This window comes from Prionailurus viverrinus, chromosome B3, assembly GCF_022837055.1.
Source record: "Prionailurus viverrinus isolate Anna chromosome B3, UM_Priviv_1.0, whole genome shotgun sequence".
Classification (NCBI taxonomy): Eukaryota; Metazoa; Chordata; class Mammalia; order Carnivora; family Felidae; genus Prionailurus; species Prionailurus viverrinus.
The window spans coordinates 29,191,603-29,206,300 of NC_062566.1; the positions used below are offsets into that span (position 1 = coordinate 29,191,603).

A 14,698-nucleotide genomic window follows, 5' to 3' on the forward strand; every position below is an offset into this window, starting at 1 on the left:
CATGTAATGGAGTAGTATAAATGATCCTGAGGAGAACTGTGATGAGAAAATTGCTTTTAACAAGGGACCAGTTGTTGCCCATTTTATGTTGGTTTAATTCCTATTAAGAGGTATCCTATTAAATAAATAAGCTCAAGCAACTGGTGTTGCATGAGGGAGTGCAGAGGATTTAGAACTGGATAGATTTTCATTTGGCCACTCCTGTCATTTAGGTGAATTATTTAATCTCTGAGCCTGTTTTCTTCCCAATTGAATGTATATACCCCTAAATGCCTCCTTGTGTTTATATTTTAAACTATATCTAGTTTAACTCATTCTTACAGGGTTGAAAGCAGGGTGTACATGCTAGATACTTGATAGTCTAAAAATAATAAATGAGTACTTTCTCAAAAAGGAATATTTCATCTAATTCAGTACTTGTTCAGTAATTCACTGACTATATATTTACCTTAATGATTATCCACTTTTTTCTTGGCACTGACTTGATGCTAGAGATCTTCAGTGAATAAAACAGATTAACAGTTAATGCGTGTATTGAAAACTTGATGCAACCTTCTACAGTATCTTAAAAAAGTAAATATGTGTGAGGAGGTGTTTGAAAATGTAGGTGTAAGGGAATGTGAGCAAATACAGTAAAGGGCTCTAAAAACCTATTTGTTATTTTAAAGATACAGATTATATATATGTTTGACTTTTTTGGTAACTGAAATGCAAGGATTACCCGAAAAAAGTAGTATTTTTTTTATTTGGTAGTTCACAGCTATTTTTATGCACTAATATGTATTCTTTGCAGATTTTTAATTTTCATGTATACTTTTTTTGCTGATTGATAATCATGTTTATATTATTTCATTAGGAACTATTTTTATATCTAATACTGATATAAACATCTTTATATAAAACTAGGCTTCATTTCTCAACTAAATTACTGCCTCTTCTAAAATTTATTTTTGTGTCTCAGGATCTTGTTTAGCATCTTGCATAGGGATAGGCATTTAGTAAATATTTGTTGATTAAATAACATTTGTTTGTGGAATTGAGCTCTCTTAAATGCTTTGGATCTTCAGGACTCTTCACCATTCAAAATCAAACTTGATATCAGAACATTTTATATTGCTAGCTCTTTATCTTAAGTTGCTTTGAGATCCTTGCCTTGGTGATTTGTGAAAAGAAGAAAAAAAGGTAACTTAATTGTTATTTTGGTAGGTATGTGTTTAGTTTGCAAACCTGTCATAAGAGTTCTAATGAATTTGGCTGTGTCTAAATATTTCCCCAGCTCTAATTTTTATACACAGGTATACTTACCTAGAGTTACTATTATTTCTGAGTGGCCTACCTTATATTTCAATAGGTAATCTTGATTTCTTCCCCTTTTTTCTTTAATAAGCAGGATTGCTTCTCCGTAGAGGGGGAAGATTTGAGGCATGACTTTGAACGCTTACAACTGGCCATGGAAATGGTAGGATTTCTTCCCAAGACACGAAGACAGTGAGTTTATTTATTGTACTCTATACCATTGGTAGAGAACAAATCACAATGTATGGTTAAGAAGTTCCTCTTCCTTGGTCCTTTGAAAGAATTTTCTAATGGATATTGCTGAGCTAGTGCTTCCTTCTCCCTTGTTAAGCATTACTTAAAAGACCTGTTATGAATTCCTTTTTTAATTATAAATTCTTTGAAAATCTCTTAAAAGTTGGAGCTCTTCTTCCTGTAAAATGTGCATCCATAAATATTTGCATGCAATTGTGGGAATTCATGGTGCTCCTAAAGCCTGTCCATGGACCTTATTTAAAAACTTGCTTTATAATGCTATTTTTATAGTTTCTTATTTTCTGCGTCATTGAGCTCTAATCCTAAGGCATGTGTACCTCTCAATAAAACATAATTTCCCTGCTTTTCCTCTGTAAATTTATGTCTGTACTATTGTACTAAACATATTTTGTTCATTATAAACAAAATAGAAATGTAAAAAGGTTGAAATAAAGATGAAGCAAATTATATTTAAAATAAAACAAACTTTTTAAAATTAAAGACAAATAACCTGACTCTCACCAGAAAAGAAAAAGTAACAGAACTATTTTTTTGAGACAGGAATTGAATTATGTCAGATGTGATTATATTGTCAACTTTTAATCTTATACTAAAAGTAGAATAACAGCTCTGCTGTTTTCTTGCTTACTTGTGATTACATCATTAGTATGATCTTCAGTTAGATTATTTGCCAAAATGATTTTTTGCCAAATAGTACAATATGTAAATATGCAAGCCAATTTAATTAGTCACATAAACTGCATTTCACTGAAAGTTACTAAGTAAATGAGAGTACCACTATAGTTCCTCCATGCTATATTATATTCGTCCCTCAACATACCTCATGTGATACCTGATTGACATATATGGACCAAAGTGTCAGTCTATATATTAAATAATAGTGAAACTTAATTTCATTTTTTTAAAGGTAACATACATTGGAAATAAAATATTTCTCATACACCAAGGGATTGTGTGTCTTTTACACTTTCTGATATCACTGTATTTCATATTGGAAAACACTGGAAAAAGTAGGTTCTTAGTAGCCTGGCCTTAATTTGACCTTTCTTTATCTTTTAGTATTATCTTCAGATACTCCCTAACACAAGTTTTGCATTTTAACTAGGCTGATGGTGTGTCCTAAAACAGTATGTTGTATTCTGAATGTTCAGTATTTTCCCAATTCCTGGAAGGACCCATCTTAAAAAATTGTTTTCTTCATTTTATTTTAATAATAATAATAATGATAATAGTTATGTTTATTTATTTTGGGAGAGAGAGAGAGAGAGTAGGTGGGGCAGAGAGAGAGGGAGAGAGAATCCCAAGCAGGCTCTAAGCTGTCATCGTGGAGCCTGATGGGGGGCTCGATCCCACAAACTGTGAGATCATGACCCGAGTGAAATTGAGAGTCAGATGCTTGATTGACTGAGCCACCCAGGTGCCCATTCATTTATTTAATTTAGAGAGAGAAAGAGAGAGAGAGGGAGGGAGAAAACAAGCTGGGGGAGAGGGACAGAGGGAAAGAGAATTCCAAGCAGACTCTGTGCTGAGCACTGAGCCCAATGTGGGGCTCTTATCCCATGACCCCAGGATCGTGACCTGAGCCAAAATCAAGAGTTGGATGCTCAACCAACTGAGCCATCCAAGTGCCCTGAAGGACACATCTTTATCTCTTTTTCGGTCATTCACATACTTTCAGTTCTTTTTTTGATAACATATCATATGTACTGCTATTCCCCTCTCCTGTGACCATGATTAATTATCTGCTGATAATTCACAAAATTCTTTTCCACTGCACTCAGATCTAATCCAAAATTATTCTTTTTTTTTTTATCAGCAGCTTTTTTTTAACGTTTATTTATTTATTTATTTATTTATTTATTTATTTATTTTCAAAGTTTATTTATTTTTGGGACAGAGAGAGACAGAGCATGAACGGGGGAGGGGCAGAGAGAGAGGGAGACACAGAATCTGAAACAGGCTCCAGGCTCTGAGCCATCAGCCCAGAGCCTGACGCGGGGCTCGAACTCGCAGACCGCGAGATCGTGACCTGGCTGAAGTCGGACGCTTAACCGACTGCGCCACCCAGGCGCCCCTAACGTTTATTTATTTTTGAGAGAGAGACAGAATGCGAGTGGGTTAGGGGCAGAGAGAGAGGGAGACACAGAATCCGAAGCAGGCTCTAGGCTCTGAGCTGTCAGCACAGAGCCCAACATGGGGCTTGAACTCATGAGCTGTGAGATCATGACCTGAGCCGAAGTTGGTTGCTCAACCGACTGAGCCACCCAGGCGCCCCCAGAATTATTCTTAACACAGCCCTGTAGGCAGCCCAAAATTTGGTATATTAATTGAAACCTGTTTGCTTTAGAGTACTGTACATGTCTTCCCTTTTTATTTTTTTTAAAGTTTAAGTAATTTCTATACCCAGTGTGAGGCTCAGACTCATGGTCTTGAGATCAAGAGTCACACTCTTCCTACTGAGCCAGCCAGTCACCCCATGTCCTGTCTTTTTGGTGAAATTTTTCTTAATTGTGTATTGTTTCTGCCTTCAGTATTTTAGTATACCTTGCCTTACAGTTTTTGAGTCTGTGTTATCTCCTATTGCAAGATTATAAGCTTTCTGAGAACAGGAATTCTTATTCATATTTGTAAATCTTTTTTATGTTTAATCATTGTACATGAGATTGTTATGTAACATTTATTATTGGAGACTATGCATTATGTATTTGTGTGTGAGAAAACGTTAATATGCAGATTTTTGAACCCCATATTCTGAAACAATGTAATTAGCAACTATGTAAACTCCTACTAAAAATAGTTTTTAATAAATGGCCCATGAATTTGTGTTTTTATATTTTTTGGCTTCCATTAGTCTATATAATGATTCAGTAGATACTGAATTTCCTTTCTAACCCAGAGTACTTTTATAAATTATTCCTTTATAATTGACCTGTGTTTTATTTGGGTCGTATTAATGATTCAAACATTTAAAATTTTAAACTTTATTTATTTTTGAGTGAGAGACTGAGAGAGTGAGCAGGGGAGGGGCAGAGAGATAGGGAGAGAGAAAATGTCAAAGGCTCCATGCTGTCAGCACAGAGCCCGATGTAGGGCTCGAACTCACAAACCACGAGATCATGATCTGAGCCAAAACCAAGAGTCGGATGCTTAACCATCTGAGCCACTCAGGTGCCCCTCCAACATTTAAAATTTTAAATTGTTTGAAAAATTAGATCAACTAGTTGTTGATTCAGGGATTTTGAATGTATAGGTTAGATTCCTAAAGCAGTATCTTTATTTTATTTAGAACACTTAGTAATTTTTGGAAAACACACTAGTTAAAGTTTTACAGGTAGGACAGGTTTATTACAAGGAAACAATGGGACAAGCCAGAAAGATGTGTATATATGTATGGATTTCTAGGAAGGGCTTTTAGATGGAAGGTTCAGCTATGTTAAATGCCTTTGAGGGGTCAGGTAAGTTAGGACACAATATACTTTTCGTGGTTTCATGGAGGTCATTGGTAGCTTCAATGAGATATTTCAATGGAGTCAGATGCCAGAATGTGATAGTAAACAGGGAATGACAAAGTGAAGACAAGTGTGTAAGTTAACAGTTTAAAAAGCCTGTTTGTGAAGGGAAGGAGAAGATGTAGGATCTAGGATGGGTTATTTAAAGAGAAAAGTGAACATGACATTATTTTGGTAGGAAGTTCTTGTAGGTTCAGGTAAGATATAGGAAATAGGTATATAAAATTCCTGAGTCACCTGGAGTTCCCAGGATGTAGAGCACAAGTAGAGGTTTAGTTGTTGACTGGAGAAGGATCGTGTGTTCCTCTTAGATGGGAGGGAAGAATGGAAAGGAGGGCCAGATGTAGATGCTGTTTTTATAGGAGGGGCCTGATATCAGGTAATTTACCCTAATGCCCTCACAGTGTTTGTTTTAAAAGCATTTATCAAGGGCACCTTAGTATGATGTAGGAAAACATTTCAAAGATGTAACTAATAATGAAAGATCACCTAAGCTACTTAGTTAAAAAAATACAGATTCCAAGGACTTGCCTTTAAAGTTTCTGATGCAGTACATCTGAATTATACAATGTAGGGAAAGGATACAATTCCAGGCAGGATGAAAAACATTTAGAAAGGTATGGATTTTGAAACACTATAGCAGATTCAGGCAATAGCAAGTCCTCTTCTAACAACTATGTTTGAAAAGTGATATAGTACTGAAAGTAAGGTTATGTAAAGCACTTTGTGAAGTACCTGACATAATATACATAATTTTTATTATTATAATTAGTATTCCTATATTTTTTATTTTTATAATGATTAGATACTTCATATTTGTAGTGGTTAATGTGCTTGATTAGAATTTTGCAGTGAAGTAAGTGTAGAGAATGCACATAAGCAAGCTGTAATTTATGGTTTTATTTTCACAGGATTTTCTCTCTTCTCTCAGCAATACTACATTTGGGTAATATCTGTTATAAAAAGAAGACATATCGGGATGACTCCATAGATATCTGTAATCCTGAAGTTCTGCCTATTGTCTCAGAATTATTAGAAGTGAGTGATTATATTTTCAGTTGTCATTTCTCAAATACTGGGGTAACTGCTCACTTTTAATTTTGTGTAACTATTTGGTTAGGTGTAAATGGGTTAATGCTTTTTATTATGGTGTTTGTTGGAAAGATGGAATTTTTGCTATTACCAGAATCTCTAAAAGGCTTGGGTTTTCTTGCCTGTCTCCCTTTGGCCAGATATCCATAATCCCTCAATTTGCTGGATAGGATCAGTATTTCGCTCTAGACTGTATCATGTTCTAAGCCATTAATAGTGTTTCTCCCTCTATATTTGAGATTTGTTTCTCATACTAAGATTTTGGTTAGATTATTTATTTGAAGATAGAATATCTGGATGAGTGAAGACAAAACGGTACTTACCTTTTTTTCTATTCATGTCTGAATAGGAGCCAAAGGTCTTAATTTCCTACCATGCTTCTTCCTATAATCAAGGTCTTTATTGCCTCATTCTTCCGGGAGTGATGATTTCCCATGTTTTCCGAGCTCACTTCTCATCTTGCCAGATTCATCTCAAAATCATTTTACAGGCCTTCTCGTTTGACAGAGCAAGGAAATACATGTGTGTTTACTAATCCATGTATAGTCACATACTACAAATGTTTTTATATATCCATGTATATCTATATAAAGGTAAACCTGAGGTCATACTGATGTTTCTGACTAATACGTTATCACATGTATCATCCTAGCCTTCTCCCCTTGTATAGAAACTCCCACTTTAACAATAAGGAAGCTATCTCCTACCATCTGCCATTCATTTATTTAATTATTCAATTTCAGTATACAGTTGACCCTTGAACAATGCAGTGGTTAGGGATGCCAGATCTCCTGGGCAGTAAAAAAATCTGTGTATACTTTTTTTAAAAAAATTTTTTATTTTTAAAAATTTACATCCAAATTAGCATATAGTGCAATAATGATTTCTGGAGTAGATTTCTTAATGCCCCTTACCCATGTAGCCCATCCCCCCTCCCACAACCCCTCCAGTAACCCTCAGTTTGTTCTCCATATTTATGAGTCTCATCTGTTTTGTCCCCCTCCCTGTTTTTTTATTATTTTTGTTTCCCTTCCCTTATGTTCATCTGTTGTCTCTTAAAGTCCTCATATGAGTGAAGTCATACCATTTTTGTCTTTCTCTGACTCACTAATTTCACTTAGCATAATACCCTCCAGTTCCATCCATGTAGTTGCAAATGGCAAGATTTCATTATTTTTGATTGCTGAGTAATACTCCATTGTGCATATATATATATACACACACACACACACACACATATATATACACATATATACATATACATGTGTGTGTGTATATATATATATATACACACACACACACACACACACACACACATATACACATACACACACACCACATCTTCTTTATCCATTCATCCATCGATGGACATTTGGGCTCTTTCCATACTTTGGCTATTGTCGATAGTGCTGCTATAAACATGGGGGTGCATGTGTCCCTTCGAAACAGCACACCTGTATCCCTTGGATAAATACCTAGTAGTGCAATTGCTGGGTGGTAGGGTAGTTCTATTTTTAGTTTTTTGAGGAACCTCCATACTGTTTCCAGAGTGGCTGCACCAGCTTGCATTCCCATCTGTGTATAACTTTTAACTCCCCCAAAATGTAATAGCCTGTTGTTGACCAGAAGCCTTATTAAACAGTTGGTTAATACATATTTTGTATGTTACATCTATCATATACTGTATTCTTACAATAAAGTAAGCAAGGGAAAAGAAAATGTTAAAACCATAAGGAAGAGAAAATACATTTACAGTATTGTATTTATTGAAAAACACCCGCATGTTAAGTAGACCCATGTAGTTCAAATCCACGTTGTCAACTGTCCATGTATAGGAATGTACATATATGTATGTACACATACACTGATATGGGAAATGACTATCAACTAGAGTATGGTGTTCCTTCTGCTTTTAGTTTTTCTGACTCCATTCATCCAGAATTAATTTAGGTTAGCACCTTTTTCTCCCACTCCCTTCGTTTAGGTTGTTTGATATATTTGTCATACAGTTAGATTTTCTTGTCATGGTCTGCATTCTTTCCTAGGATCCCTCAGTGTCTGAAATAATTTTCTAAAAAATTTGTGCTTTGTGCTTTATGGGTTATGGCAAATGCATAATGTCATATTCTTCCATTATGTTACTATTGGTATAGAATAGTTTCATTCCTAAAAGCCTCTTGTATTTCACTTGTTCAACCCCTCTCCGCAAACTCCTAGCAACCAGTGATCTTTTTACTATGCCTGTAGATTTGCCTTTTTCAGAATGTAACATAATTGAAATTATACAGAATGCAGCCTTTTCAGACTGATTTGCTTCACTTAGCAGTATGCATTTAAGACTCATTCATATCTTTTTTGTGACTTGATAGCTCATTTCTCTTTATTGCTGGGTAATATGCCATTGTATGCATGTACCATAATTTGTTCATTCATTCACCTATTGAAGGACATCTTGGTTGTTTACATTTTTTTGCAGGTATAAATAGCCTGCTTTTTTATGTTAAAATATTACTTTCAAATTTTGGTTCATTTGCCTCTTCATAGAGATTAACCTTATTAAATGCTGTAAGCTGACTCCATCAGGATAGAACATTTGTGTCTGCTTAGCCTAATTTAATTTTGGTTTTGTAGCAGAAAGTTATTTAGTGGTTGGTGTTCATTATAAGGCGGCAGTGCTTTTTGAGGGCAATGGATGCCTCTTTCTTATTTATCTAACCTTAGAATGCTTATTTTGCACGTGCCTGGGTGTTGCTTATTAACTTAAGTGAAATTAGTTAGTCTGGCAGAAGGGGCAGAAGAGGATACACGGAGTTGAAACTAGACTCATTCATTGAATGAAGTTTTACTAGGATGTGGAGTGTGGTATTTGAAGGTGGTAATTTTGAAGGTCATGAGGTTGACAATAGGTGAATGAATAAACAATTTCAGTCAGGCATTTTAGGTGATATTTTAGTCAACATGTAGTCAGTAAAAACACTTATGAACAGGTTCTAAGAATGGAGGTTTGGTAGTAAGTAGGAAGAAGTTATCTTCAAAGTTTGAGGAGCTATAGAAGTACTGACAGGACCTACCATAGTATCATGCCTGTATTTAGTTCTTAGAAATTATTTTTAAGATGATTTCCTGTAATTGGTTAAAATTGGTAATAATAATTGCAACCTTAAGGCTTTTGTTGAGATAGAATTCAAAGATAGGAACAGTAACTGGTTTAATTAAAATATAAACTCTTTAGTTAAGATTTTACTTTAATTCTTCTCCTCACAGTGGTTCAGTTCAATGATAACTTTAGATTTATTTATTTTTTTAACTATTAATGTTTATTGATTTTGAGAGAGAGAGATGGAGAGGGTACAGAGAAAGAGGGAGAGAGACTTTTAAGCAGGTTCCATACTCAAGCTGGAACCTGAGGCGGGGCTTGATCCCATGAACCATGAGATTATGACTTGTGCTGAAATCAAGAGTTGTACGCTTAACTGTCTGCGCCACCCAGGCACCCCTATATTTATTTCTTTGGAGGAAATGTTTCTGAAATAATGATTTAATTTTATTTTTTTAATTATTTTTTTGTAGTTACCTCAGGCAGCAATGAATATTTTCAGTCATCTGTTTACTAAATTCTGTTTGGGATATATACTTGTGAAATTATTGAAAGGTGAACAAGCTCCAGTAGATTAATTGTAGAGCATATTTTTGAGCACATTAGAACAATCATCATTATCAAAAACTGTTCAGTTTTTAGCAGGTTTATGTGTTTTGAATATGTTTTAACATCTGTTAAAACAATATAAAGAATGGGTTTTTAACACACATATCAGTTTCTCAATTATGTGAATATGAGAAACATTGTAGACTAGATATTGAGCTATTCATAGTTATTTTGTGTTAATAAAACTAATTTTTTAAATTAAAAGTCATATGTACAATTAAGGATATTTGGGAAATTACAGAGATGGCTGATTAAAATATCGTGAATTCAGTCATTTTCTTCAGGATGTTTATCAAACATAAGCAAGATTTGTGTGTTTTGTGTGATTGTGCATATGTGTGTAGATCTGTGTACGATCATTATCATTACTAGGTTTTAGTGCCAGTATTAAGCCAGCTCCTTAAAGTGAATTGTGTAGTTTTTTATCCTTTCAAAATGTTTTCTGCACTTAAAAGAAGAATAATTAGCCAAGAATAATATGTTCCTTAAAAATTTGAGAGATATCAACCCTATATTTGTGATCAACAATATTTGTGTCCTTCCTGTTTGTTTTTCGTTAATTTTTTAGGATGTGTTTTTCTAGGAAATCATATATTGATTAAATGTTTAAAACTTTTATTTTGCATTCTTTGTAAGTATTCTGTTAATGTTTAAAAACATTTTCTCTATTTTGTTAGGTTTCTGTTTGTATTTCTTTTTATAATTTTTTTTTTAAGTTTATTAACACTGAGAGACAGAGATAGCATGAGTGGGGGAGGGGCAGAGAAAGAGGGAGAAAGATAATTCCAAACAGGCTCCCTGCTGCCAGTGCAGAGCCTGATGTGGGGCTTGAACTCATGAAACTTCAAGATCATGACCTGAGCTGAAACCGATAGTGAGATGCTTAACTGACTGAGACACCCAGGCGCCCCTCTGTATTTCTTAATGTTTTTTTGATTTGGTAAAAGTTGTCTTTCATTTCTTATTTTGAAATAATTGGCCTTTAGATTTATTACTTCTGCCATTTTACTTATTATGTATTAATTTCTGTTTTAATATATCTTCATTTTTCTCTGTTAAATTATGAATGGTTTTCTATATACAATATAATAAATACCTGTGTACTCACAACCGTACCCATGTAATAAAATACTGCATATAATTGTAGCTCATTTTGTACTCTGCCACACCATAAGTAAACACTATTATGAATTTGGTGTTTATAATTCTCAGTTTTGTTTTTATATTTTCAGAATAGATGGATGTTTACATAAAGAATATATAGTTTTTAGGGCACCTGGGTGGCTCAGTCAGTTAAGCGTCTGACTTGGGCTCAGGTCATAATCTCACGGTTCGTGGGTTTGAACCCTGCGTCAGGCTGTCTGCTGTTAGCTCAGAGCCCGGTGCTGCTTCGGAATCTGTGTCTCCCTCTCTCTCTCTGCCCCTCCCCCACTAATGCTCTGTCTCTCAAAAATAAATAAACATAATAAAAATTAAAAAAAGAATACTTTTGTTCTACATATTTTTGTACTTTATATATGTAAATGTTTTAATGTATCATTCTAAAACTTGACTTTCTCATTCTATATCCTGTTTTTGAGAATTTTCCATACTGATTTAAATATTCTAAATGATTCTTTTTAGTTGCTTTATAAAATTTCATTATATGAGTAAAACATCTTTTTTAGTGGAGATTGAGATTTGTAATTTTTCATTTATAGATAGTATTATAATAGACATTTTTGTACATGTCTCCTTGTTAACATGTGTGGGAATTATTCTAGAGTATAGTCCAAGGAGTATAATTTTTGGGTTATGGTATACTCACATATATAGCTTACTGATACTGACAGATTATTTCTATAGTGGTTGTACCAGTTTATACAAGTGTATGGAACTGACTTTTGCTCCACATTGTTGCCAGCTTACGTTTGTTTGTTCCTTTAAAAAAATTCCTTGAGTCTACTGCCTAGATCATCTATTTAATAATACTCACTTTTAGTAATAATTGCTTAACCTCACCAAACAACAGTGGTTTTTATCACATACGTTTTTTTCTTAGTTTTATTAGCTTTGTCATATTTGTGTAATCTGGAATTGTTTAATTTTTGTTTTTCAAACTATTTTAAATATAGCTAAAAGCTTGAGGTCTTTTATTTAAACTTTGGTTATTTATTTGTAGTTTTTCTGCATTTTGTAAAGGTAATGGTCCTCAAATTTTTTCCAATTTGTTTTGAATTTGAAGATTGAGCAGTGGATGCTCCAAAAGAAGGTATATTTCCTTTATGGTATCGTCACATTAAAAAAAAAATGATTGATCTATCATGAATTGCTGGTGGTAGGGTAATGCTTCACTCTGTTGTTTTGTAACTCAGTTTCTCTTTATAATCAAATCTTTTTTGCTTTTTATACTTTATATCACACTGTCTACATAAAATTTTGTGAGTGTTTTATCTTTTTTATGTATGGATGCTTTTATAAAATGCCCTTGTTTTGCCATTTCATGATCTCAGTGTGGCAAAAATCAGCAGTCTGATAATACCAAGTATAGTCAAGGTTTGAAGAAATAGGAATGCTCATTGCTGATGAGAGAACAAATTGGTGAAAACCACATGCAATAGTTTGGCAATATCCTTTAAAGATGAAAATGTGTATGCTACAACCTAGTAATTCCCCTTTTAGGCTTGTACTTCAGAGAAACTCTTGAACTCATATGCAAGAATATTCATTTCAGTTTACTTCCTAATAGTGCAAAATGGTGGATAGTGTAAACTCCTACACGTAGGATAATGGGTTAAACACTGGAGTAATTTATATACTGGGAATCTGTACAGCAGTTAAAATGAATAAGCTTGATGTAAATTATTAACATAGATTCAAAAACTTATGGGCAGTATGATGCCATAGATTTAAGAGTTAAATAAACTTGGCAGTATAATGTATTTACAAATATGTCTAATATATATAACGTCAACTGAACTGAATGATACTGAACTTAAATGATGACATGTCAAATTCATGATCATATTTGCTTCTAGAGAGAATGAGAACAAAGGAAGCATTAACTTTCTTTTAAAGTTTAAATGTGCAAATAAATATCAAACCTCTGAAACATAAATAAGTACTCACTGTAATGCTTTTTGAATTCAAGAAGTGTTCTCACTTTTTAGTCCTTGCCTGCAAGTTGTGGCATTATTGTTGACCATCTTAAAATGTTTTTTTGCACTATTCTGTATTTTCCATATTCTGCACAAAGAAACATGTTTTTCCATTATGGTCAGAAAGAAAACTTTAAAAAGACACATCTGTCTTACGCCCCTTCTCTTTTTGGAGGTGGGCACTGGGAAGTGGGGTGAGTGGAAAATTTAACTTTTACCATGGCCAATATTTAAATTACCCAATGTATTGTCTTTGTTTTTTCGATTGTATATTTGCTAATCTCATTAAGCATTTTTTTCTTTATTTGGCTTTTCAATAAATACATTGTCATAAATCTTATACATTGAATTTACTTTTCTGTTGTATAGGTTAAAGAAGAGATGCTATTTGAAGCATTAGTTACAAGGAAGACTGTGACAGTGGGAGAAAAACTTATTTTGCCATACAAGCTGGCAGAGGTATGAAAAGATTTTCTTCTCCTTTTTTTCTATTTTTTCTTTTTTTTTTTTTTTTTTTAATTTGAGAGAGAGTGTGAGTGGGGGAGAGAGAGAGAGACAGACAGACAGACAGACAGACAGACAGACAGACAGACTGGGAATCTTAAGTGGGCTCCATGCTCAGGGCAGAGCTGTCCTTATGATCCTGGGATTATGATCTGAGCCAAAATCAAGAGTTAGAAGCTCAACCAACTGAGCCATCCAGGTGCCCTTGAATAGATTTTCTTGAGATCAGAGTACTCTGAACAGTTTTAGAAGTTTGAGTTTGTTCTTTCTTTTAACAGAATGAAAATAGCAAAAAAGAGTATTGATTGAAATATCTTCTGAGCCCTTGAAATTTGGTTGTGAATTTTCCCTTAACTTGAAAACTTACTTGAATGTGATTTTAAGCAGTAGGCATATATTTTTCTCCAGAGATCTTAATTTGTTCACCATTCTTAAGTTTTATATTATTAATATAGGGTGAACTAGATAGTTACAAATGAGCAGTATTTGATCCAGTTGATTATTTCTTCTTCAAGCAGTTTATCTTCTAGTACATCATACTTTTCTGGTTCATTTTTTCATTGTTGGCCACTCATTTGTAATTCTTTTTGTTTGCTGTTTCTTTTCCACCTGACTTCTAAAAGATGTAGTGCTCCCTACACAGTCCTTGTCTTTTATTCTCTATATTCCTTATCTAGGTTCTCTCACCTAGTCCCATGGCTTTAAGTATCATCTGTATACTGAGTATTGCTGTCTTTGCCATTATAATTATAATAATATACTATTCAGGTGTATATGAGTGGGAAAATTATTGAAAAGCCTACTATTTTATAGTACAATTTAATGAAAATGATGAGAAATGAAACTATGACAGTTATTATAAAAATAGGACAGGAATGTGAGATTAGAAGACACAGAGGTGGGGAAATAGTAATAGAACTATTTCTATCTAGAGAATGCTTTTTAGGCTGACATTGATCTATTTATACCATCTTTTCGGGTCCTTCTAAATGTACCTTCAAGTCTGTATTTCTTCATTATGTCATGTATCTTACGTCATAGTCTCCCAACTTTTAGAGCTCTTTTCTTTTTTTTCTTTTTTTAATTTTTTTTTAATGTTTATTTACTTCTGAGAGAGAGAGAGAAAGCAGGGGAAGGGCAGAGAGAGAGGGAGACACAGAATCTGAAACAGGCCCCAGGCTCCGAGCTGTCAACACAGA

The 14,698-nt window shown here is 33.9% G+C and overlaps 1 protein-coding gene across 7 annotated transcripts in view; it reads left to right on the top strand.

Moving 5' to 3' along the window:
- MYO9A (myosin IXA) overlaps positions 1–14,698 on the top strand; it is a 273,152-nt gene that overhangs the window by 80,657 nt on the left and 177,797 nt on the right. For all 7 annotated transcript variants that reach the window (XM_047861621.1, XM_047861624.1, XM_047861627.1 and 4 more), the window contains 3 exons: positions 1,391–1,488; positions 5,972–6,098; positions 13,365–13,454. In XM_047861621.1, the coding sequence (XP_047717577.1) occupies positions 1,391–1,488; positions 5,972–6,098; positions 13,365–13,454 (315 nt within the window). The remainder of the gene's footprint in view (positions 1–1,390; positions 1,489–5,971; positions 6,099–13,364; positions 13,455–14,698) is intronic.